Raw genomic sequence first — 27,724 nt, 5'->3', positions numbered from 1 at the left:
TCACAACGCATCTCTGTGCACTTGCATTTAACTAAATCACAGCCACAACTTGCTTTTGTTTAATTTGGAGCTTTCGTGACTGCAGGAATTACTCCTTGGTTCTTTCGGTAAAGTCACGTATCAAGAGAAAATAACAAATTAAATAATAGCATACGACGTTTCGATTGCAACACAAGCAATCAGGTATAAATGAAATAGAAAACAAACCTAGTAAACTTAGAAATATAATGCAATACAACAGAGTCGGCTAACAGTCAACACCCTACCTGGTTGATTACATTCTTCCAGAGAATGCTAATGTTTTATCTCTCTCTCTCTCAAATTTTGCATTCTCTGGAAGAACGTAATCAACCAGGTAGGGTGTTGACTGTTATGTTAGCCGACTCTCTGTGTTGTATTGCATTATATTTCTAAGTATATTAGGTTTGTTTTTTATTTCATTTATACCGGATGATGATTGCTTGTGTTGCAATTGAAACGTCGTATGATATTTTATTATTTTCTCTTGATACGTCACTTTACCGAAAGAACCAAAGAGTTGCTTTTGTTTTTCTATTTAAACAATTGTAGATAGTTCGTGGATATCTATATACTTTTTCTCATTGTTTAGAATTTTCAAATTTTATGTTGAGCATGAATGCAATGGTGCTTTGAGTGGAAGATCTGGGCGAGGAGGAGCCACATATCAGTAAACTAAATTTAAATTGACGAGAGACTTGACCTGACGATACCGATTTTAATCGCCGGCGAAACATCGCACATAATTGTCAAGTTTTGCTTGCTTTTCAGCATTCGACATATTTCCCCATAGCGTGACAACATGATTTCATTGGCTCTGTCGGGTGGTGGAGGGTTATCGAAAAAAAAACTGACATACCCAGACAATCTAACCCAACACACGAATTACGAATAACAAAATATAAGATGTATACAAATCGAAAAAACTCTCTATTCTTACACATGCCATCGGGTGTATACATCGTGAATTTATGTTAATCGATGATTCAAAGCACTTACCATGTGAAAGCCCATTTGGATTTATGAACTATTAGCGAAGTTAGATCTGCTACAATTTAGCATTGTCTATATGGGCTTTGATATTAGCACAAAATGGCCTACCCTTGCGAGTGATGTCACAGGGTCTTCTACAGACATTTTCACAGTTTAGAAGCAGAGTGTACTTTGGTAATTCCTCAGAGAAATCACCGGGCAGCTGGACAGAGCTCACATGCATAAAAGTCAGCAGAGTGAAAGTTAGGCGATAGCCAACAAATCAGAGGCCTTGTCTATTTTTGGGTGAAGAAAGGTTTAATGAGGACACCGTTAAACTTTTGTGGGTTTCCTTTGCCGACATCCGGCCACGTCCCACTGTCTGATGATTTGAAGCTTTGTTCCACGAGGTAATTTATTTATTTAGGCATTATTTTTTCCCTCCATCCTGTGTCCAATTTATATTCCACTTTAATGAGAGACATTCATATTTCAGCATGGGACTGTCGGAATAAAGGATGTAACATTTAGCAGGATCACAGTGAGGACGGAGAAGATATAAACAAACCCCCAGCCCTACCCAAGCACCACCCACGACCCACGACCCACAGTCTACAATTGATAACCCCGCCGCTCATGACCCATCACCGATAGCGCTCAACTCCACAACCCAAACACCCCAACACACAACTCTCCTGACATTGAGTTTCGACACTCAAGTTAGTTTTTCTTGGGAATTAAGCATTACTGTTGTACACATTCAGCGCCGGGTGGCACAGTGTAAGAATGTTTGATTGACAATTGGAAGGCTGTAAGTTAAATCCAGATTGGCGGTTATAACATCCCACCATTATACCTTCGGGCTCAATACATTAAGCATCAACTTTTGGGGAGTCATCAGTGGCTCTCCTCTGGAGTGATTTCCACCGCGAGCTCGGCCACAATAGTAGATGACTACTGCCCCATGCTATTTAAATCAGAGAGACAATGTGAATTTTAAAAAATCTTATCATACTTTTGGAACATCAAACGATATTCTTCACGTGGTTAAATAAAGGACACGGAATGGAATTGAACCAAACCGAGTGTAACGCTCCCTCTATAAAAGTCACTTTGAGTCAGTGTCCCGCTTCGCATGGTATTATACGGGCTACCCGGTAAACGCGACTGCCAGGGAAGGGGATAAAGGCTACGGCCGAGGGTGTGTGCGCGTGTCTGTGATATGCCAGCCAGGGACGTCTGAAAAGGTTGTATTGTAATGCCGGTCTCTCCCTTGCACCCAGGACAGTCTCATGTTTATTTACGTGCGTCAGAATATAAAAAAGTGACTGGGCGGCCCAGGGGGATAATGCGACCGCCCGTGCGGTAAGATACCAAGACAAGGAGGGGGGGACGACGTTCGAATTCCAGTCTCGTTGCCAAGTAAAGGAGGCGTAACCCTGCAGGGTGGCGTTACGGGTCGTGGCTGACCCGCGATAGAAAGGTTGCCGGTTCAGTCCCCTGTTCAGAATCCCTTTGGGGGAAGGGGGATCAATAAAATCCGTACCACTTTATTGGAAATCGTCAGTGATTGTCATATTTCGATTTAAAGCTTTCGTGACTGCAGGGATTCATCTTCTTGGTTCTTTCGGTAAAGTCACGTAGAAGGGAAATAATAAAATAAAATAAATATATTATTTATATTATAATAAAATAATAGAAATGTTATTTATATTATTTTAATATAATATATTAATATTATTTATTGTAATATAAATAATATATTTATTTTATTTTATTATTTCCCTTCTACGTGACTTTACCGAAAGAACCAAGAAGATTGTCATATTATTCAACTAATCATCGCAACAAGAAGTTTCTACCACTGGCTCATATATCCGAACGGAGATGAGAACCTGGCAGATCGCTAAACTTGATCAATGATGGCACTAAATAATAATAGTAGTAATCTACAGCAAGGCAGAGCTGGTGTAATCATGAGAGGTGCACTGCAAGGTGCAAAGTTAAGGTGGAGCAAAATCAATCTGCAAGCAAAACATAATAAGCTTGTCAAAACATTACAATTACACACAGCGCAAATGAATATAACAAAACAAATTACTTTGCTGAACATTTGTATGTTCTTTATGATACAAATGCCTTTAGAAATGTGCAAAACGAATAATTTCAGCTGCATAAATGAGTAACACATCTAGTGTGCATTTAAAAATGTTAATTATTACAACACGGTGCCTGCAAAACCAATATTCAAATGAAAGTAAAAGTGTATCCCTGTCCAAACGGACAATGTAAAAGTACCCATCTCTCCTTCAGTGACCGCGAGGCAAGTGAAAGTCTACATTCCGAAGGTTGGGATAAAATATCCATAGAATAAGCACTGCTGAATAATGACCGAGGATTACTTATTTTCCATATTATAAGTTTTTGGGTTAGATCGTGTAAATATAAATGTGTCATTAAACCCGCCACCACCCGACACAGCCGATGAGTAAGGTTTGTCACAAACAACACAAGCCAATTCGTTACTCGTAACTAATTCGTTACTCGTAACTAATTGGCTGTGTAGGGTGGTGGCCGATTTAACGACACATTTATATATACGCGATCTAACCCAAAAACCTCCATTGTGGATAATAAACCGATTACTTATTTTATCGATGCATAATGGCATCACCTAGGTACGTTCATTACCACATCATCATCAACTCAAATTGTAAATGTTGTGGTTTCACGCTTCAACACACCGGTGGGCTAAAGCAGTGAACTATTTGTCTTTTGTCAACGTGACACTTTTTTACTGATTGGCCGTGTCGGGTGGTGGAGGGTTACGACACATTTATAAATAACGCGATCTAAACCCAAAAACGTTGATTATGAATCATCATCTTCATCACCGATATACATGGTGCAAATTGTCATGGGGCTTGCAGGGCCACACAGTGGGCAACAGAGAGCAGTGCAGAGTAAAACACTGTTGTATTGTACTTCTATGCTCACGCGTATACGCTTCCCGCCATCACCCACCCACAGTGAGCAGCTTGGTGAAGTATGGTTATTTCGCCCCCAAAACCCACATTGACTTGGGGAGGCCCCTCATCCAGTAGTGGATTAACAAAAAGAGCGGCACATGTACATCCACTCTTTAGAGGTTTCCATCTGAGCAAAGCGCATTGGCTTCGGGGGTTGGGTGAGGGTGGCCCTGAGCCCGTGGCAGAAATTACATTCCCATGGTAGGGAAAAGCCGATACATACGCCTATGACTGCCGCATACACACAATAGCAATTATGGTGGCAGAGGGAAAGGTGCTGGTTGTCTGGATAAACTTTGAACCAAAAAATTGAGAATAAATGACAAGCGGTAGATTTCCCTGTTGAAATCAACACTGGACACACACACACACACTTCGATCAATCTTGACAAAGACAAAAGGTCCACCATTTAACCTCATCGACTGTGAATATCGTTAGCAAGCACCCATTAAGGCAGGCACGGCACAATAGGGGATGGCATGGCCCGCACGATAACGAGTCTTCGTTATTTCTCCCAAGTTGACGGTTACACCCCACCACCTTAGCGTGCTCTTTCAAGATGTGGATATGCCGAGGACAGCATCAGACACAAGCTGTCGATGATGTTCGCCAAGACTGGGAACGGAGCTCAAGTCACCGGTTACGAATAGCAGTTCACGAAGCATAGCGCAACCCCTCCCCATGAACACGCACAGCTCACAGACTCATGACGGTCAAGCAGGGTGACTTCAGTTGGTTCTACCGGTGTTTTTTATGTCCTGGTTCAATATTGGAATAGTAACCAGATGAGAATCACCGATAACATAAGTAAAAAATGAAAGTTATTCCAATTAATCTTGCATAATTGTACATTTGTTTTTTTCATATTGTGTGTTTTACATATAATTGGTGTTATAGTGATAAGTCAGGCGTTGGTGGAGCACGCCTGTAATCCAGCACTGCGGAGGCAGTGAGGGTTGGTGGATTAAACAAATGTTGTGAAAGACCCTTCCTGTGGGCGTCGAGGAAGTACCATTCCCTGACTTGCCAGGAGAAAACAGGACGGCACGTGGAATAATCACTGCATGTTTCCATCTGTGCAGGGATAGAGTGTTGCACCCCTGAATGCATGGGGTTTCTCCGGGCACTCCGGTTCCTTCTCACACGTACAAGCACTCATCGCTAATTGGTTGAAAAGATCTTAAAATAAAAATCCTCCCGACAGTCCTACAACTGAGTGTGCCTTCATAGCTAAATAAGTAAATAAGAAGAACATATCCGAGTCTCTCCTCTCCAGTTGCCTGGGTGAAAAGTGGGTTGTGTTCTTGCCCAATCCTGGCCAGTTGGCAAAAAATATATAAATGAGTTTCAGTTGTTAAAATATTTTACCTGGATAAGCCCTTCAGACGGAGCATGTCTTTTTCAAGGGTGAAGAGATTGACTCTCAGTTTTGGACATAGAGTAAAACCTCGTTATTTCGGTATTTGATCATTCATAACTGGAGATAATTCGGCACGAATGCGTTTTCTGCATATATACAGAATTAGTAATTCACCATGAGCCGAATTGCCGTACCGAATGGTAAAATTTCGGCAGACACGTGGTGCGACGTCGCGCGCCACTGGTGGTGGCACGCATGGTGATTGTGGCGAGTGTGGTGAGCGTGGTGAGAGTGGTGAGTGTGGTGAGTGTGGTGAGAGTGGTGATTGTGGTGATTGTGGTGAGCGTGGTGAGCGTGGTGAGAGTGGTGAGCGTGGTGAGCGTGGTGATTGTGGTGAGTGTGGTGAGCGTGGTGAGAGTGGTGAGAGTGGTGAGAGTGGTGAGCGTGGTGAGCGTGGTGAGAGGGGTGAATGTGGTGATTGTGGTGAGAGTGGTGAGCGTGGTGAGAGTGGTGAGCGTGAGTGCAGACCTGTCGCTTTGGACTTTACCTTGTTTTTGTACTCTGCAAGCCAACCCTCTCACACATGTCATCTACGCCTACATCAAGAAGGGACTGAAGTATGAATCCCTTAGTCTGCGAGACAAATCCACAGTTTTGGATAGAATTGATGCAGGTGGGTCAATGTGCATGGTGCGTGAAGAGTTTGGAAAACAAATTTGGATGTATTTTTATTAGGGCAGGAGTCACTGGGGAGTAACATTGTACATAATTCAGAATATTGGATAATTCGGCAAGGCCAATCCCATGTGTCGACTTAACAAGAGTTTAGTGTACAGTAATTCCACTGAATATTAAACATACTTCAAAGTTATACTTTCTTTCATCAATCTTGATTTGAAGCTTTCGTGACTGCAGGAATCCATACTCTTTGGTTCTTTCAGTAAAGTCACGTAGGTATAAAATAAAATAAATCACGACATTTCGGGCGCAACACCATCATCAGGTGGGAAACAATGGTCTGCTGCTGAGGCAGACTGTTTTAAAAGGTTTGAAATGGGTGTAGCTCAAGGGTCATAAAGAAGTGGCCGGGGCTAGTGATGTTAATGTGACCAGAGCCTTTTGCAGAAGGTTTATGTTTTGGATCGTAGGAGGACAGCGGATTGCCCAGGGACAACTCGTTTATTCGAAGGTAAAACAAACGCACCAGAATCAGCAAAGATCAATTCTAACTGAAGAAGCTCTGGCAAGTGCAATACATTCTCAGTGTAGAACAAGCCAGCACGGTATATCACTTGCAGCGATAGTCAATAAGGCTTTCTTCGTCTTTTACATCTAAATTACATTCATAAATGTGCACAGGCTTGTGCCTATCTGTTCAAATGACTGTGGGGTGGGCACGATTTTCCTCCTGGCAGCTCTGAGATCAGTGGAGGATATCCGACGTTACTCTGGCGAGTGCCAGCTCTCTCCAGAATGTAACCCCCCTGCCTACTTTCCACAAAGTGGCACTCCCCATATGTATACACAATATATAATGACGTATCTACTTGTTATACCATCAGCCATGATCAATCTACTTCTGGATGAAGGCCTCCCCAAGCCATTGCCATGTCACGGTTCTGTGAAATAATGGTATAGAATATATGTAAAAAGAGTATCATCTTCAAAAATACATTATTGTTATTTGCTACAGTTTATTAATGCAATTGTTTATTTTTGCCATTCACCAGCAACACCGAGGCGATCGCCCTGATCATTATAGTGGCCGTGTGCAGAAGAACAGTTAGTCATAGGGGCGTTGTTGTTAATCATATTTTGTAATTTGAACGTATTCCTACTTCAATACAGCAGATCGGCACTCCAACAGCTGCCCTTCACCCCCCCTCGCCCTCCCCTCACCCCCCCGCCCTCCCTTCACCCCCCCGCCCTCCCTTCACCCCCCCCGCCCTCCCTTCACCCCCCCCGCCCTCCCTTCACCCCCCCCGCCCTCCCTTCACCCCCACGCCCTCCCTTCACCCCCACGCCCTCCCTTAACCCCCACGCCCTCCCTTCACCCCCCCGCCCTCCCTTCACCCCCACGCCCTCCCTTCACCCCCCCGCCCTCCCTTCACCCCCCCGCCCTCCCTTCACCCCCCCGCCCTCCCTTCACCCCCCCGCCCTCCCTTCACCCCCCCGCCCTCCCTTCACCCCCCCGCCCTCCCTTCACCCCCTCGCCCTCCCATTCAACCCCCTAGCCCCTCCCTTCCCTTCACCCCCTCGCCCTCCCTTCCCTTCACCCCCTCGCCCTCCCTTACACCCCCCTCGCCCTACCTCACCCCCTCGCCCTCCCTTCACCCCCTCGCCCTCCCATCTACCCCCTCGCCCTCCCTTCCCTTCACCCCCTCGCCCTCCCTTTCCCTTCACCCCCTCGCCCTCCCTTCACCCCCCCGCCCCTCCCTTCCCTTCACCCCCTCGCCCTCCCTTCCCTTAACCCCCCGCCCTCCCTTCACCCCCTCGCCCTCTTCACCCCCTCGCCCCTCCCTTCACCCCCTCGCCCTCCCTTCACCCCCCGCCCTCCCTTCACCCCCTCGCCCTCCCTTCACCCCCGCCCTCCCTTCACCCCTCGCCCTCCCTTCACCCCCTCGCCCTCCCTTCCCTCCCCCCCCCTCGTTTCCCGTCACCCCCTCCTTCCTCAATCAGTTTAGGAGCTCATTCCTCCATGGCGCTCCAAAGAGAAAATGGCTTTGTGGGTCTAAATGGCTGTGTTGTTATATAGAGGTGAACAATGGGGCTAGGTGTTATCATTGTGTCGGAGCACTTAACTCACAATTTATACGTCTACATTTGAAGCCCAGCAAGAGGTCGATTCACCTTATCAACTCTCTAGGGTCGATAAACTAAAGATCACATTGGTACTCAGTCAAATAGTCCTCGTGCAAACAAATATGGGGCAGTGCTCACCTAAGCAACAATAATCATGATTATTGACGTGTGTGTCCAAGAGAGCCACACCGAGTCGTAGGAATTCCTTTTCAGGAGGGTCCTGCATTGGGGTTTTCATGCCAAGGTGGTTCGAGCCAATTTATGTAAGTGAGGGATGAAACTGGAGCACCAAAGAGAAAACCCCACACACTCGCAAGGGGGCAACACTCTATCCCTGTACAGATGGAAACGGAAGGCGATTAGTCCACTTGTTGTACCGCCTGGCGAGCCAGGGTGTGGTGTCTCAGACCACGTGTGTAACCACCACCGCCCAGTGTGTGTATTATATGCAGCAGGGTCCCGTGGGGCCTCATTCTGCTCATCTGTCACTCACACATATTAGAGCACGTTTGCATTGCGCTGCTACTTTGCCTGTCAGCATTAAAAAATTAAAAACAATGTTGGGCAGAGTAAATACACTCGGGCTGCATTGTAATGGAAATCTCTAATAGGGGGCATGTAATAGATGAAGGGGTAAAGCTAGGGAAATAATAGCAGAGATGCATCTACATACAAACATAGCCGTATGGTTTCAAACATCATTCATATATAAAATTACAATTTTCGCATGTACAGAATATTTTGGTAGAAAATGATTACCCAGCCGGGCAATGCTAATGGCACAGTGCTCCACTCGCAATCACACGGTTTAGAGTTAGGAATCAACTTAGCATATTACCCTAAAGACCAATGAAAGGATACAAATCAGGTGGAAGTTAACGGTTGTTTTTATGTGAAAATTCTGGCCCTTGCCACACGAATGAGGGATATCCCGCGGAACTAAAATAATGACTGCTACCCATGATCAGCGAATTGAAAGTGTGGAAAGCTGCTGAACAAGATGGTGTCAATGTCAACATTGTCATATAAGCAGCGGGGCCAACACAGTAAGCGGACTTGTTCACAATTTTTTGTTTTCGTGGAACTGAAATACCTCAATTATTAAAAAAAAATGTATTAAAAGGGTGATAAAAGAGACTTGAAGAATTACTCATTCATTAGCCTCTTATCATCGGTGTATATATTGTTCTAAAAGATTATTGGGAAGAGAATGACCAACACATTAGAGGGCAACCAATCACAGAAGCAAGCGGGGTCCTTTTTTTTGCTTCTGAGAGTTTCTCTATCATCGATGACATACGTCATATTAATCAGATTATATTACTCTTGTGCCTGGCTTAGCATGGAAAAGCATCCGATTTAGGAGAAACTGAGAAGTCATCGAAGCTCTCACAAACCAGGGCCTAAATAAACAAAGTTTTTCAACAAATAGAATGCTTTTTTCTTTTGCAAAAACGCAAGTCCCAAGGTACACATGAAGAGGGAAATCAGACAAGGTGATACTTGTCACCAAGTATTGTACTGGTAGGAACCTCCTGGTTACACCAGCGCACAGGGGATTATTGAATCTGTCCATCCGTCGTGCAGGGAGGGGCTGGGTGGGGATGGAGGGGCTGGGTGGGGAGGGTGGGGAGGGGCTGGGTGGGGAGGGGTGAGGCTGGGTGGGGAGGGGCTGGTCACCCCGTGGTGCCCTTATAAAACTCAACGTTTAACCCACTCACGCCGGCTTGTGCCCGCCCTCACAGTCGGGCATATTTGCGGAATACACCACGCCGCCGTTGACCCTGGCCATTGACCGAGCAACCCAACGTTCCTACCAGCTCCCTCCGTAGGAATGTGTTTCAAGCAACATTAGAAGACATTTTAGAAAAATTGGATTGGAGAATCAAAGGCGCACCTACGTAAAAAGAAGACAAGAACCATCTCAGGTTTGCTGACGGCAGTCATTCTCACTTCCACTGGTAATGAACTGCAGGAAACGTAAAGTTATTGAATAACGAGCAATCGGTTGCAGATGTAAAGTTCAGTGGAGGTGTGTGGAGGGGAATTTTCATAGCTGGTCCAGGGCTGCCAATGAAGATGAGTGTCATATTCTTGGTTCTTTCGGTAAAGTCACGTAGAAGGGAAATATTTTCATTATTTTGTTATTTCCCTTCTACGTGACTTTACAAAAAAAAAAACAAGAATATGAATCCCTGCAGTCACGAAAGCTTTAAATGGAAAAAGATGAGTGTCGTTCCATTGCTTATGTATGCAGAAGACACACGGACTTTAAATATAAGAAGCCAAAAACCAGGTTGCACCCAATACAAGTTTAAGAATTCTCAAAACGTGGCCGCTTAACAATACTAAGATATTTATAGTTGAAGAACGGTCGCCACTTTAAATACAAAAGGAATGGGAAAAAAAACCTCAAACCCACTGAGACTAAATAATTGAACCTCCTGATATTAAATCTGAAATCTGTTTCTAATGTAATGTTCAATATATACATCTTTAGAAGCTTACACAGCGAGTGATCCACAAATAGAAATCAAAACGGGGCACAAGTTATCCAACATTTACAGACACAGAAATCAAATAGAGGAGATCCTGACAAGCGGCAGCTGGAGAAAAATCAGAGGACAGGAAAAGGCAGAAAGGAAAGCAGAGGGTGCGCGATGGAAATAGAATCCGCGGGATGTGATTGTGTGGCAAGCCAATGTCCCTGCAGGGAACTAACCTGTGTGTGTTGTTTGCGCTCAGAGAGCAGTTTAAAGGATTTCCTGAAGAGATTAAATTCATCATCGTCTCTTTAACCCCTTGGGAATCCCCCCCCCTCGCCTGGTGCGCGCAGCATCAGCCGAGCTGCCAATTCTGCTCCGTCTGGGGACTTTGGCAGAAATTTGCAAGTGTTATATTTTCAGTGCGTGTACGTGTGCATGCGTGTGTGTGGTGAGTGGTAGAGCGGCGGTTAGTGCAGCACGCTAACCGCTACTCTACCGCTCCCCACGCACATACACTCCTACTGCTGCGGTACAAACCTGGCGACTCGGATTCGATTCCCGCTCATGGCCAACATCAGTGACAATTATCCGAACCGGTCCTGGGCCTTCCTTAGGTCTACTCAGCCTCAAATGAGTACCTGGTGTGATGTGTAAACATCGCCACGAGGGAGACAAAGGCGTGGTGCTGGCCACCCACCCCCTCGTGTGCCGTGCCGGCCTTCTTAGGTGCTACTCTCTAACAGCACTTGCCCCAACAGTCTGTTAAGGCTATACGGGGATCTTTGTCTTGTATGTGCGTAGATCTGTGTAGAGAGAAGTGGTGCTTAATACACTTTGCGATGAACCACGTGACCCAAGTTCGATTACCCACCATTGCTAACATTATTGGTAAATGACATCTCAAACGGTCCGAACCTTTCCCGATGTCAACGAAAGTCTTAAAATGAGCAACTGATGCGGTGTACCAAACATCAACACAAGACAAAAGCAGCCAGGCTTGGTGCTGGCGACAACACCCACCACTCATGTGCATTGCGGTGGTCTTAACGACCAAGTTGCCTTGAATGCTGTGAGTGAGGACCTACTGAAGTCATCTGAGCAGTCAAGGAAGTGATGTGGTAAATGACATTAACCACCACAACAAGATTTTTCCATACACTGAGATACAGGGGAAAGGGATATGAGCTGGCGCCAATAAGGCCAGCACAGAATGCGAGGGGGTGCTGCGGTAAAGCACCGCACCCACCGTCTTTACTATCTCCGGTCATGATCGTCACACACTGCGCGCTGGGTACGAATTTAATGCCGAGTTAACTTAGCGAAATCCCATGCCAGTAAAAAACACACACGGCTGGAAATCTAACAGAGGTCACGAGGACCGGAGCCAAGGGCCTAAACCACGATGCCACCACTTCCCACAAACAAACAACAATTATGAACACGGAAAACTCAAATTGAATGAAAAGTGTTAAAAAAACAGATATACCCGCTCTTATAATAAATATTGACTGGGGCGTATATAAACAAAGACAGGCCACCACACGTACACACACACACGACATTCGCATCACCACCTGCATGCCAAGTTGTGTCCTGTGGTAGTTTCGCCCAAAAGAAACACACAAGGGTCAATTTAATAACTCAAGGGGCTCACAGGATTGGTGAACCTCGCACACAATTAGCGAGCGTGATCTCTGTGGACTGAGGTTGGATTTGAACCTATGAACCCTTACCTCGGGGTCTCAATGCAATGGTACGAGTATTATATATACACACACACACGCACGTGTATTCAACTAGGAAACACAGCGGTTAGAGCATCCCACTCACACAATTGGAATGTTGTGAATTTAAATCCAGGTCAGCGATGAACTCTGCCCATCAACCCTCCGTGGATGATAAAAGCCAGTAACCACTTCATGGGAGGATGACAGTATATTTCTGACGAGGAGACTGGGAGGTGGAACTTCCACCAACGGGCTCGGAGCCACTGACAGAGATGAGTGCTACCCCCTGGCTAATTTACACATGGAGACACTGCAGATTTTTCAGGTTTCCAAATACAAAAATAAATCATGGCTTTTAGTGTAATGTGATTCCACGGAATTTATATTTAATTTTTGTCGGTGTGTGTGCATGTGTATGATTTAAGGAGTATTGAAGTGGTGGTGCAGTGGTGAGCTCACTTCACTATGAACCCGGTGACCCTGGGCCTGCCATAGGTCGATTCAGCCTCAAGTGAGTACTTGGTATAGTGTCTGAACATCAGCACTGAGGAGACAAAGGCGGCTGGGCAAAGTGCTGGCCACCAACTCCTCATGTGCTGTGCCAGCCCGATAGGTGCTCACTCATGGAACTTGCCCCAACAGTGTGTTCAAATCTATATTGGGCATCTTTGTCTTTTATATAAAGAGCACCACTTACAAAAAACAAGAATAAGTGGTCAGCTTAGCCAAAGTGTTTTCACCACGGGACCGGGGAATTTCCACCACTGGTTGACCGTGCCCAACAGACCCCCACTTCTCGTTTGCGCTCAGAGACACCGCGAGGCTCGTGGCTACGACATGAAACACAACGGAATAGATATTTGAAAGGCTTTTTGATGGGAGTCGGGTGAGTGCGCCGAGCGAGGGTGCTTTCAGGAGCAGCCTCGGAGCGAGGGGCTTTGTTGCGGCGGCGTTGCGTCACGGACGGGGGCCCGGCCTCACTGGCGGAGACGCGCTGGGGATGGGGGGGGGGGGGGCAGCGCCCGGGCCGATTGCAGGACACGCACCAAAGTGCCATCTGAATGTGTGGCTCAGCACACATTCAGATGCCATGCTCCACCAACAACGTAAATGACCAGCAACTGAACCTGGCTAGCAGGGGCTATAGCAGTGTGTAAACCTATACAGCTGTACTTTCCATCAAACCGATCACACGTACAGAGAACTTACTCATAAGGGGCACCCAGAGCTATTAGTTCTGAGAGAGAACACATTTTTTTTGCCAAGACAAGAGAGCGGTTTCCAGACGATCTTTCTCCGCTCCTGCCCCCAGGGTGTGGAGCTGCCCTCGTCACGTGTCCCGTACTGCCACAACACCTTTCCCTTCTCTTTTACCTGTGGCTGACTGCCCCCTATCTAAAAAGTGAATTTCCTCACAGATATTTGTTTTAAGTACTCGGTGGTTCCGGTGATACAAACGTCTGGTCTGCTCTATGTATAAATGTATTTTTTTCCCTTCTTTTGCACCGTACGTAGCCAACCGAGACGAAGATGCATTTTAGTTGCTATACGTAAATATATATGTCCAGATGATCCTTCTCAGCTGCTGTACACGCAATCTCATACATATATATGTCAATTGTATTTGTATTATTCTAATGTTCAGTGGCCTCTGCGTATATACGCCATGGCGAAATAGCCTTCGCCTGGTTGGTGCCACAAAGACCACTGTTATTTTAATTACAGAGACCATGGTCCCCTGGGATGGAGTGGCAACAGCTATTAGATAAAGCTGTGGGAGGGGTGAGGGTAGATCGGGGGCGCTGGATGGGAGCCGGGGGTGCCGTGTTGTTAACACCAGTAACCCATCATTTCTCAAAGTCCCTCCCTCTACCTGACAAGGCCACCAAATCATTTAACAAACTCGGGTACGAGCTCGTGTGCACACGTGCGTTATTATTTGTGTGTGTGCGCATGTGATTGCGTGTGTGTGTGCACGTGCAATTGTGTGCGTGCAATTGTGTGTGGGGAGCAGTGGTGCTGAGGTTCATGCATAACGCCACCCACTTCGAAATCTGGTTCGATTCTCAGCTCTGGTTAAATTCAGTGGAGTGTAGTATCCGACATTAGTTTGAATTTTTCCATCTCTGTTCTTCTCTCCACGTCTCCGATTGTCTATCTGCATCTCTATTTGACTCCTTGCAGCTCTGTTTGTCTCTCTACACCTCAATTTATCTGTATCTCGCAATGCTAGATAGACAGCCATGCTTGAAGTGATTCCAAAGCATCTCTCTTTTCTCTCTGGTTTCCATTAAACAGTGCACAATAGCAATGTAAATAAAAACAAAAAAATAGATTGTAGTATTTAATAGAACTGAGCTAATCGGCAAATTTTAACTGGTTTAAACTTGGTTCTCTAGCAAATGGTAACCCGGAACTGAACCTTCTGAGACCAGTTTGAACCAACTGGACAGTAAGCAGCTCAATGGGTTTTGGTTTACTCAAACAGTTCGAACTCCCAGATAGTGTCTGTGGGTGTGTGCGTGTTTGTACAGAGTCTGAGACCAGGAAAGGCACCAGGCAGAGATGATCTCCCAAGATAAATGCTGAGGGAGGGTGGCGTTTGTGCACAGACTGTCCTACATGACATCATAACAAGTCTGGACCACTGGACGGGTTCCGAATGACTGGAAGGATGCCCTGGTGGTCGCCCTCTTTAAGAAGGGGGACCGCACAGACTGTAACAACTACAGGGGCATCTCACTCCTCAGTGTGCCGGGAAAGGTCCTGGCAAGAATTATTCAACATCGCCTTGCTAGGCACGCCGAGGAGAGGCTTGCGGAGCCTCAATGTGGTTTCAGGAAAGGGCGGTCCTGCACGGATGCCATATTTTCTGTCCGTCTGCTACAGCAGAGGTGTAGGGAATTCCAACAAGACCTACATCTCTGCTTTATTGACCTGGTCAAGGCCTATGATACTATCAGTAGGTCTGGGCTCTGGGTTGTTCTCAGTGCTTTCGGAGTCCCTGACCCTCTGCTCACGATCATTAAGGACCTTAGGCTGGCTTGCCTATGATCCATCTTGGGTTTAACCAGGATGGATTGTGTGAGTAGCTCACATATCCTTTAAAGATCTGGACAAAGTCCCATTGAAGAGCTCCTCCGGCAGACAAGGCTGCGTTGGCTGGGTCATGTAGCCCGCATGCCCAGCCATCGCATGCCTAAACAGCTTTTGTTCGGCCGGATCGAGGGGGCTAAACGGGTGCGGCACGGGCTAAAGAAGAGATGGAGTGATGTGGTACAGGAGGATGTGGAGCTGAGTGGACCTGATGATGACTGGTACCAGCGGTGTCAAGATCGGCCTCTGTGGAGGAAGCTTGTGAAGAACGCTACAACAACGGCGGGGGGAGGAGCGACGCTCACAACAACGAGCGGAGCGCCGGGTGGCTAAAGCACAGCAAGTTGGCACAGTAGGGGGCACGGGTGGTGCATCAGCCAGTCATCTCAGTCGACCCGTGGCACCTGGGTCTGCCCCGTGACCTCCTGCCAGCGGCCGTTCCGACACTTCACGTGGCCTCAACGTGTAGATAGCCTGGAACAAGCGTCGTGGTGACGTCACCACCACTTAGTGGCGAATGGCGGTTGTTGTTGTAGTATATTGAACTTTTGAACTTCTTTCGCACCGTACGTAGCCTACCGTGCTAATCAGAGGTGATCAGCACACTGCACTACGATCCCAGTGACCTCAGTTCAACACAAGGCCGTACACGTCGGTGGCCAATGCTGTCTGGAGCTGCCCTGGTTCCTCCGCGAGGTCACCTTGGGCTTAAACGAGCATCTTGCGCCAATGACATTGTCATCAACACCAACACATTGAGGAAAGACACCTGTAGACTGTTGAGGCTGGTGCGCAGGTGGCGAGCACTTTTTGAAGGTCATTTCGGCACACCTCGGGGGGGGGGGGCAGGAGCTGTGTTGGCCACCCCACCCCCTGTGGACTGCTCACCAACAGCACTTGCTCCCCTGTAGTCTTAAAAAGGGGGGGGACCTTTGACTTTGTCTCTGCCTGTGTGCGTGCGTGCGGAGTAACATCGAGGTATTGGGTTTGATGAAAGTGTGTGTGATGCATCTCAAAAGAAAACCGCACAATTTCATTTGGGTGCCGATCAATAAAACATGTTTCAGCTGTTGGCAAATGACTATGGCACTGCCGTATAACCCGTCAGCTGTAGTCCATAGTGCGTGTGCATGTGCCCAAGTATGAAAAGGTAGTCGTGGTGTGGTGGTGGCGAGTATACTTTGCTACGATGCCTGCAACACCGATAATTTTCCTTCGAGATCAGACAGCACCGGTGTAAATGTATGTTTGTATCTGGCGTGTGGCAAAACTTGGTCATACTTAGCCTAAAATGAATTCTCAATGCAGCTGTGATGGTAAAACATCGGCACTGGAGACAGAAACTAAATAATTTTTATTTCACCAGCTAATGCCCATTGAGCTATATAGCCCTTTTTCATAAGCGACCTGGCCACAAATGATGGCTCAATGAAGTGGCTCATCACGTGGATATTTATAACAGCCAAATACTCTAAACGCATGATTCTAAATGCGGAGGGAAAAACAAGAGAACACGGAAGAAAAGCAATGCGACCACGGGGAGGGAAACATGCAAACTTCAAATATACAGGCGTCAGGGTCGGAATAGAACCCATGACCTCCTGCATACCAAGCGAGGTAATTAACATCTCGCCACCGCAGCGCTCTTGGTAAAAAACACACACCGAGCGCGTGTGCTGCCCGCCACATTGACCATTCGTACCCGTCGTCTGCTTTAACAGGTGCATTTGTCCCTGCAGTGTACACCGGAAAAAATCGGGGGAGAGCTCTGAATCGCTGTGCGAGTCCACGCGTTTTGAACACGCACGCGCCCGCCAACTTTTATTACTGCCAGCCGATCAGGGACTAATAAATAAGCTTTTCCCGCTAAGCGGAGACTTAATTGTGCAGACCCAGCGATCCCTGGTGGATAAACAGAGCGACTGCTTTAATCAAAGGCAGCTGTGATTTCATTGGTAAGAGTGGGCCCGATGTGTGCCTTCTTTACAAACGAAGTGTTTCTCTGCTCAAGTGGAAGAAGGGTTATGGTCATCTCAATTAATTGTCTCGAGCCAGCATAGGAAATTCCACATTTCTATAGTGGAAAACAGTCTGGGCATAGAACACCCACCAGTGGTACGTTATTTGTATTTGATTTCAAAGCACTGATATAGTCGATTCAAACCTTGACTAGGATTGGAAATGGAAATCTGCTGATTATTAGTTGGGCACAATGCCAGAGCACCACCCGGCCAAATGAGAAAACAACGTGATTCACGACACACTACGCCCATTAAGTGTCCCTATGTAGCTATAATTATTTGCATATTATAGATCTCACTTGCAAAAGTAATAATGAATCTCAACTAAAGGGCACTGGGTGAAAAGAACCACATTGTGAACATTTCCACCACTTAATCAAGGCCACGATTGGCGATAACCACCAACCCAATGTTGTGTGTTTGAGCATGGAGACACTTTAACCACGTGTGTGCTTTTGTCTTCAAACATTGTGCCAATCTGACGTTCTTAAAAAAGACTGATCCTTTTTTTCTTCACCTACCAAAACAACTATTCCACCTCAACTCATCGTATCAGCACCGGTCTCAAACACAAAGCGATGAATTCTCACCGCCTCAAGTATTGAGAAATATGCAATGTGCGACAACCAACCTACACGTCTAGAACAGTTGGTTACATAGGGCGCGAAAAGAGTTCAACATATGTACGTACATATTTAGACCAGCATGGCACACAAACCTCTTCCGGCCACCTCAAGGTGTTCATGACCGCAGCAGTGCACAAAATATTTATTTTAAGCTAAGATGACCTCGGAAAGACATCCCATGTTTTTTGGGTCACGTCCACTGTTTAACCACACTTCACCAGGCTAGTAAACATTGGCGGGCGGAGGGTTTGCCAAGGACAGGTTCAGATGTTAGTCTTGGCCCAGAATCCAATTCAGATCACCGGGCTCAAAGCGCAATTGCTCTAACCACTGCGCCACTACTCCAGCCTATTATTTCTGTATCAACACTCATTCTCTAACTGCTAATTTTCCCTCGCCTGCCTTGCTCAGTCATCTGGTCTATGTGGCACGTCCCGCCCTGTGCTGTCCATCTGTAGCCCATCCGAGCAACCCCCACATTCTGTCATCTCCCCTCCCATCCAACTTTAAATTATTACACCTCCCTTCGCCACAGCACGCTACCCCCAGCTCCCCTTCCCCACACCCAAAGTCATTCCCCTGACACATCCGCAGTTTATCTGCGTTGTTCCCATGACAAACTGTCCCCCTTCCAAACTCCTGTCAATCTCAGCCACTCGCAAACTCATCCCAGCAACGTTCACCCCCCTCCCCAACCCCTACATTTATGTGTGTGTGTCGCTCTCTCCCAAAGCAAAACCTGTCAATCTCTCTCTGCCCCTCTTTCTATTCCTCCACTCTCCGTCTGTCCGTCTCTCTCTCTCTCTCCAAGAGGTTCAGAGTCAAATGTGTCACACATCCAAAAGGCTCCGTAAATCTTGGTGCGTACAAACACACTTCATATGCACGCACAGGACGAACATCCCTGCACGAATTAAGTTGGGCCAACGGTGCACGAGTAAGGTGGCAAGAATTTGGACCATTCCTGACGTTGACCACACTGGATTAGGTAACTCGTTTTAGGCTGAGCTGACCCAGAGAAGGCCCACAGCAGGCGGATACACGGAACGCCGTGTGGCGATGGGTGTGGATCCCAGTGAGGAATTTAACGAAAATGATCCACAGGGATCATAGCGCACACCTACACCACCACTCCCCCAGAGGTTACCTTGTTACAACGTTTAGAGACAAGGCTGTTGAGTGTTCCTATCGTGGTTAGCATAGCAGATAAAGAAGACGATATGCCTCTTAATGTTCACACAGCTCATAGTTCCCTTCCCGCTGACAGTGCTGTACCACAAGAGTTAAAGAGCTGGACTTTGAAAACTTTAATGCGGAGGTTGGGGATCATTTCAGGGGCTGGTACACAACCCCTGAAAGCCAGAACATGGAATGTTCTGCGTCCAGATTGTGGAAGCTGGGCCGAATGTGCAACAGCTATGGGATCTGGCATCAGAAACCAATTGATGGTAGAGTGTAGTAGCATTAATGCATTGGCAATGATGACTTCCTTTTTTTTAGCCAACTCCACATCCTGCACTAAACAGTCAGTCAGTTTGTTTTGAAAAAAAAAATTCCATTGATTTAAGAAGCTTTATATAGGTTTTAAATAACAGTAAGTATTACATATTCTTGGTTCTTTCGGTAATTACACGTAAAAATGAAATAATAACATAAAAAAATATAAAACAATAAAAAATGATCACGACGTTTCGACTGCAACACAAGCAATCATCATCAGGTGTGAAATCCACAGCAACACAGCAAGCATGTTTGTTATTGTTTTATATTTTTATTATTTCCCTTCTACGTGACTTTACCGAAAGAACCAAGAATATGAATGCCTGCATTCACGAAAGCTTTAAATCAAAAGTATTACGATTACATTTCCTATTGTGACTTAAAACAGGTGGGGGTCCACCGATATTCTTTACCTCGTCTGCCAACGAAGACCTGGGATCTTGGAAGAGAGTTGTTTGGATGCAATACATCTGCGGATCATTTTCAATTCAAATTGCCTCGGCAACTGGTAGGGAATCGCATGCACAAACGCACTCGCAATTATACAAGTACGTTTTCTTTTGGATTTCTTATTGGCAACATCCTTATTTCATGTCTTGCCAATTCCTCTTAACAATACACATTGTATATAAAAGAGTTACCATTGGAACCTCTTACCCCGAGCTCTCATACTCTGATGGTGCACTGTCTTTGAGTTGTGCGCCTTTTGGCGCCATCTGGTCCAACACCATGTGAGACTAGGCTCTAAGGAAAGCTGTCCCGGGTGCGGAACAATGAACTTTAAGGACAGTGCATACATTATCAGAGTTATGTTTTTTGTTTGCATTCCGACTGCAGGTATTGTGGTCAATGCAAACATGACTCCTTGTAAAAAAGGTGTCAGTTTCGTTGCCAGATAAAAGGGTAAAAAAACAATTATCATATAAAAGAGTTCCCAATGAAAAACCAAATACGTAAACAATAAACTATTTTTTTTATTTTACCAGGTGAGGCCCACTGAATTATATAGCTCTTTTTCAGATGCAACCAAGACACATGATAACTCAAAGCAGTGACTTACCACATGGACATTTCTAGCACCCAAATACTCTAAAACACTTGTTTATAAATGTGGAGGGAAAAACCAGAGGACCCGGAGAAAAATCAACGTGACCATGGGGAGAACATGCAAACTCCAAATATACAGCAGGTGTCAGGGTCGAGATCGAACCCACTACCTCCTGTATACCAGACGGGGTAGTTAACATCTCGCCACTGTGGTGTCCTACATACCATTCATGTTAGAATAATGTTTTTAAATACCACTAAGTTTGCTATAAGAAATACACTTTCTGTGCTGCATTTCACTGTCAACATCTTGTGTGCACAGACAAACATTCGTAAGACCCTATCGGAGACCGTTCCGCAAGCCTGATGTCTAAGCACTTCGAAAGGCACTGGTCTGTATGTTGTAAAATGGGCGAATATGAAAGCAGTGTGGTCTGCCCAATGTCTAACACGCATTGTTTTGTCCAAGTGGTGACCGCGGGAGGGTGGAAACCAACTTCAGCTTCGCAAGATAGTGTTTTAAAATCACCGCACATTTTAAGTTTATGGGCAAACACAAAACCAGTCCCACAGTCGAGAAATGTAGGATTTGACCTGGGACCGAACGAGGATTAGCTTTAGCTCATGTTAAGAGTCGAGTGCTCAGGTTGGAATTTAAATTGAAATTAACCCCTTCCTGTTCTGAGACGACTGCAAGTCGTAGAGTGGGTGACCCGTTCACCGCTGAATCTTGGAATGCGCGAGCGAATCGAAGTTCATTTTATTTAGAGAGGCGTACCGTCGTTGATTTTCAAGACGTTGTACTCACCACAGAGAACCGTAGATGGCTCCAAACTGTACCACACACCCTCCTGCATTGCCTTGTGGGAGCCTCGGTACCGATTAAGTTACTTTATCTTTTCTTCCCGTTCTGTTCCGATCATGTACACATATGTACGTCATCGGAACAGAACGGAAAAAAAAACTGATGACGTGGACGTCATCAGTGTACGTTATTGGAACGGAAAAGGGTTAATTAGCAGCAAGAATAAAACCCCTCACATCATGATTAAGATTATCATCATCAAAGGTCAAGAATTTAAGAGACTCCCTGCTCAAAACAGAAATGGAGTCCTGTTCATGTCCAGTTATGCGAATTACACATTCGTATCCAGGGGACAAGCCTTCATGTAGATTGGCCACTGATAATTCACAATGAGATGGTACTCACTTTATCACCAAAACAATGATGATGAGCCGAATCAACCATTAATCGGAATTTATGCAGTAACCTTCAGTGAGATGAGTGCTCCTATAATAGCACCATGTGGCTGTCACGTTATTGTCACCGTCATCATCATCGTCGTCATCGTTCATAATATAACATATAGAATTTGGCCAAGAAAGGTTTCAATCTCGGCACAGCACATTAACTTGTAAAGTGGGGGGCGGGTGGGTAAATGGCAGGCAAAACCCTTAGCCCCCAGCCAGCATTCGAGAAGAACAATCTAATAAATGGGAACACGCACATGTGCGCAGGCACACAGACGCACACATGAACACGCACGCTCGTGCATGTCCATCTTCCACAGCTCGGAGAGCGCACACTCTGCTGCTCGCCTGCCCAGACGAGCGAATGCATTTTAAAGCGGGGTTTAATGAAACAAAATAAAACATTACCGCACAGAAATATGAAATAACAAAATGACACACGCACGTCAGTTGTCACGGCAGTCAGACCGTCGGGGGGGGGGGGGGAGGTTGTTGGCCCATAACCCCAAGGGCCTGAGTCCTGCCATTTCCCCCAACTCCTGCTATCAATCGCGCCGGGCTGACGCACACGTCGTGGCAGCTGTCCTGCTTTCTGCTCTGCACGCGGATCACACCATGGGTTGAAAGACGATAAACTTGACCCAGAAAAATAACAAATAAATCCAAGGAAAGTTTGACTTGCTTTCAATCAGACAGGACACTTTTGCCTTCTCTGTGTTTGTTGGGTGGCTATATATACCGAATTACCAAACAATTATAAAGCTGCTATCTCTTTGACTTGGGCCATCACCTCTCCAGGTACAAAAAAATAGCACCACTTGGTTGAGAAGTCGATATAGTTTGGCCTATAGCGTGAAACTGTGTCTGCAAAAGGAATGTGGAATTTATTCCACTGGCTTATGGCCGCCCAATAGAGATGAGCACTGACACGCACTCAATGAAGAAGAGACCCTTTGACTTGCTTACGCATCGTTTGTCCGTCTTACCTGGCTGCCTATCGTTCTCTTAGTCATTCTACTTATCTGTCTGCGTATCTGTCTGTCTGGACTAATGTACATGTCAGTATGCCCATCTATCCTCTCTTCCTGCCAACATGAATATTTGATCAGAATGCCCATCTATCTGGTTACATGCCTGCCTGTCCGTCAGTCTACCTGCCTTGCCAGTCTGCCCGTCTATCTGCTGATCTTTCTGTCAGACCATACATCTCCCTCCCTGCCTGTCTGTCTAGCTAGCTAGCTATCTGTCAGTCTGCTCACCAATCTGTCTACCTGCCTGTCTGCCTTGCCATCTCTAGCACCAACACTGCCTCCAGCATACACACTCCCATCAATACTCCCGGCCCTGACTCCATCTCCCTACCTCCTCTCACCCCAGCGTAAGCGGAGGCCGTATAAATCAGGGCCCGGGGCTGGCCTGGCCCCATCCGAGCTGTGCCGTGTGCATGGCCATGGGTTATGAATCAGCGGAGCCACCTGTCATTTCAACGGAGAGGCAGAGACGCCCGGGATAATAAGACACGCCCGTCCGACGTGGAGTGTTTGATGGCTCGTGGACACTCGCACACTCAGGACAAACGCTTGCGTATACAGAATACATGCGGCATAGAAGACATACATACCGGACAGATATAAACGTGTATGTATACACCACATGTAACAAAGATCACCCCCGTATAGCCTTAATAGACTGTATGAGCAAGTGCTGTTAAGCGAGCACCTATGAAGGCTAGCACGGCACACGAGGGGGTGGGTGGCCAGCACCATGCCTGGCCGCCTTTGTCTCCCTCGTGGCGGTGTTTACACCACGCACCAGGTGCTCGTTTGTGGCCGAATCGACCTGGGGGCTGCCCAGGACCGTCACTGGTGTTGACGGTGAGTGGGAATTGAACACAGATCGCTGGGTTCGTAGAGCAGCTGACTTACACACACATGTGCGTGCATGAGATAATAATATACAAACAGGGTTACATGCACACAGGTAAAAAAAACACGTAATAAGAACTGTTCGCATACACGTATGATGCACAACTTCCGCAAGACAGACACAACACACGTGACACACACAGCAGACACAATACGCGTGACTCAAGACACACGAACAAACAACAAACACACACACAACACGTGCCCAAAGAGCATCTTGTAAGTTATACTGCCAATCACTTCTTAACAAACCTGGCCCTGTTCAATCCAACTGCATGCGAACCAGCCCAGGTATATTGAAATCAGATGCATCTAAACAAATCCAGCTGTGTGGGTACATCAACAAGCTTTGGCTTAGCTCTATAGAGCTTCCACAGAAACCGAACTCTTTGGAAGCCCGACTCTATGGAATCTGCACGTTAAAAATACAACCACTGCATGATTAGCATGATTGGACGTGGCTCAGCAAGGACATTGAACAATAAAATGTAACAGAAGCTGAAGAGTAAACCACGAAGCACCGAGAAGCGCATGCTTGGAGTTACGCTGAGACACAGAAAGCAGAACACGTGAATTAAGAAATGAAAACAAGTCATAAATGTGTTAAGGAAACTGAATGGGCTTGGGCAGGACACATCATAAGACGCAACAGCTATTGTGCAGGTGAAGGAATGTGGAGGCCTTCATCCAGCAATGGATAGTCAACAATAAAGAAAACCAGATTACAAGCTTGTACGCATGGTTCTATCAAACCTTATTAAATGTCATTCACAGGAAAGTGTGTCGCAGATGACATCACTAGGACAACGGGCACTCAATTCTAAGCCAGAGTCGACCAAAGGGGAGGCCCAGAAGAGATCAATATACGCATGTCCATAGCTAGGAAATGAACACGAGTCACCGGAAATGGAGAGCAATACATGAATTACAACACCATCATGCCTCCAAGACAAAACAAATATCCCCTGTATACCCGATATAGATTTTCAGGGGGGTAGCAGCTTTGTTAGCGAGCACCTATCAAGGTCAAAACGGCGCACGAGAGAGTAGCGTGGTCAGCACCTCGCCCGGCCATGTTTGTCTCCCCAGTGCCGATGTACACACGGCGCACGAGGTACTCATTTAAGGCCAAATGGACCTAAGAGAGGGCCAAGACTTGGTTCGCATATTATTCGCCGCTGATGTTATCTGTGGATGGGAATTGAACTAAGGCTGCTGGTTTTGTAGTGGGGTGCATTAACCACTGCACTGCCACAACCCATACAACAAACACGCAACACAGTACACAACCTACAGAGCCTGATGACATTTGGATCACGCGTTTACGTTACCAAACCTATTGAATGCGCAGGAGCATCCTTCATCAAGCAGCATACAGAACAAGGCTGGCACCACGAGTAGACTGGGAACGTACGCGGTGACGAATTCTGCATGGCCCATCGAGAGTGAGCATTGGAGGCAAGCATGTGTGGCGCGCACCTGTGACGATGAGGCACTCGTTCGGGCCCAGCACCTCCGTGAAGAGTCGGCTGACGATGAGCTCGGGGTTGATGATAAAGCGGATCTCCTCCTGCACCAGGCCGTTGCCCAGCACCCCGCCACCCACGTACTTATTGGCAAAGTCCACCTGGCGTTCCCACGCACAAACACAACACGCCCTGCTTAGCCCTGCAGGCTGTCGTCGAGGCAAGTGCTGCTGGCGAGAAGCTATACGCATACGGACAAACAACAACAACCGCCGTTCCCCACTAAATGGTGATGTTACCATGACACTTGTGCCAAGCTAGGTGCACTTTGAGGCCATATAAAGTGTCAAAGGCTCACTGGCAGAGGGTCACGAGACAGACCCAGGTGCCATGGGTTGATGGAGATGATTGGCAGATGCACCACCTGTGCTCCCTCCTGTGCCAACTTTCTGAGTTTTAACGGTCTGCTCATTGTTTGAGCATCGCTCCTTGGATATTCCAACACACACACATTATATATTGATATAGATATACAAATATCCCCGAAAAGCATTTAAAAGACTACTGCGGCAAGTGCTATTAATGAGCAGCTATGAAGGATGGAACGGTACATGAAGGTGAGGATGGCAAACATCATGCCCGGCCAAAATTCACATCGCACCGGGTACTGGCTGATTCGACCTAGGGGAGGCTCAGGACCGGTTCAGATATTCGTCACTGTTAACGTTCGTAAGTGGGATTAGAACTCGTGTCACTGGGTTCGTAGCGCAATGCGATAATCACGACACTACTGCTCCCCACAGGATATTATCGTCACTGAGAATCACAATCCCTTTGGCAAGAGAGAGCCAAGAGTGTCTGGTTATGGAAGAATTACTGCAAAAAAGGTCAAAGCATTTTCCTGCTCAAAAGAGTGTGCATAGCCACTCAACTCTATTGGCAGCCCACAGCCTTTGATAGAAATTCTAAATTTCAATGGCAGGAGTCACTTTATCATAAGTCAACAATAGGTCACTGAATTATTGTCGTCAGAATGAGGCCTCAGTGGACCTTTTATCACCAAAATAACTCAAGTAAATCCTGCGACAGAGTGACTGACAGCTGAACGTAAAATATATAGATGCTTGGCTCTACGATTATAACACAATAATGCAAAAGACCAACTCTTGCATATGATGCCACAGGCGCTTGATCATCCTTTCCATTCAAATAGTTGGTACGCTGTGGAATTCCGCTCAGAAATTATTGGGTGGCTGTACTTGGAATCGAACCGTCAACTGCACGCATGGACATGCTGACCAGTAGGCTACGGTCGCAGAGCTAAAGAACAAACACATTTGCAGGTCATGAATAAACTTACGGTAGCAATGGACAGCTGCAGAAAGTGTAACATACGATTATGTGCAATTTTCGTATGTGACAACTTTTTTCATTTTGATTTCTGAAAAAAAAACGTGTTTGCCAAGATTGAACTGGAGTCAGGAGAATGGATAGAGCATAATGGCTGGATGATAAATCAGCAATTTGAGCTTGGGTACGCGTGTGCATGCGTCCGTGTGTGTCTTTTAGATGGGAGCGATGGTGCAGTGGTTCGCGCAATGTGGCAAGAAATACCAGAAGCAGTCATGGGCCTCCATTTAGGTTGACTCAACCATACATGATTACCTAGTGCAGTGTGTAAACATCAGTATTGGTATTGGCGACGTCACGTCCAGCGACAGTCTATATCAGCTACAGGGGGAATCATTGTCTTTTGTTTAGTTCAAATGCAATATATGCAAGCAAGCATATGTATTTTTGCAGGTGTATGTCGTATAAGTGGTTATGTATTATGAACACGTGTGTACATATTTGTTTGCGTGAATGTTTGCTAAGAGTCGGGAACCGTAGTGTAGCGGCGAGCACCCTGTGCCATAAACCCGGAGATCCAAGTTCAATTCCTGTTCATGGCCAACACCAGTAATGACTACCTGATTCAGTCCTGGGTCTCAAATAGGTAGACTCAACCTCAAATGAGTACCTGGTGCGATGTGTAAACATAGCTACTGTGGAGACAAAGGCGGCCGGGCGTGGTACTGGCTACCCATCCCTTCATCTGCCGTGCCCGCCTTCATAGGTGCTGGCTAACAGCACTTGCCCCAACAGTCTGTTGAAACTCTATTGGTAATCTTTGTCTTCGTTTGTTAAGATAATTGATGGAGTGGTTTGTGTACTGTTCCACAATTCCATAAACATAGATTGCATACCTGGCCCATCACATCATTGGTAAATACGATCCAAGTCTACCCCTGAGCCTTCCCTACCTTGACTCAGCTTTGAATGAGTGCGTTGTGCACTCCAGAAACATTACCCTGGACAAACACAACTCGGCTTGCAGCCAGTTGCCCCATGCTGGAC

General features: G+C 46.4%; 1 protein-coding gene across 1 annotated transcript in view; it reads right to left on the bottom strand.

Moving 5' to 3' along the window:
- Positions 1-27,724, bottom strand: part of PARG (poly(ADP-ribose) glycohydrolase) — a 149,850-nt gene that overhangs the window by 17,373 nt on the left and 104,753 nt on the right. The window contains 1 exon segment of the mRNA XM_061550711.1: positions 25,341-25,488. Within this exon segment, the coding sequence (XP_061406695.1) occupies positions 25,341-25,488 (148 nt within the window).

Source organism: Lethenteron reissneri, chromosome 12 (genome assembly GCF_015708825.2).
Source record: "Lethenteron reissneri isolate LAM-NWPU_2019-01 chromosome 12, ASM1570882v1, whole genome shotgun sequence".
Lineage (NCBI taxonomy): Eukaryota > Metazoa > Chordata > Hyperoartia > Petromyzontiformes > Petromyzontidae > Lethenteron > Lethenteron reissneri.
Note: the sequence above shows the minus strand (reverse complement) of the source record. Positions and strands in the feature narration are given on the sequence as shown.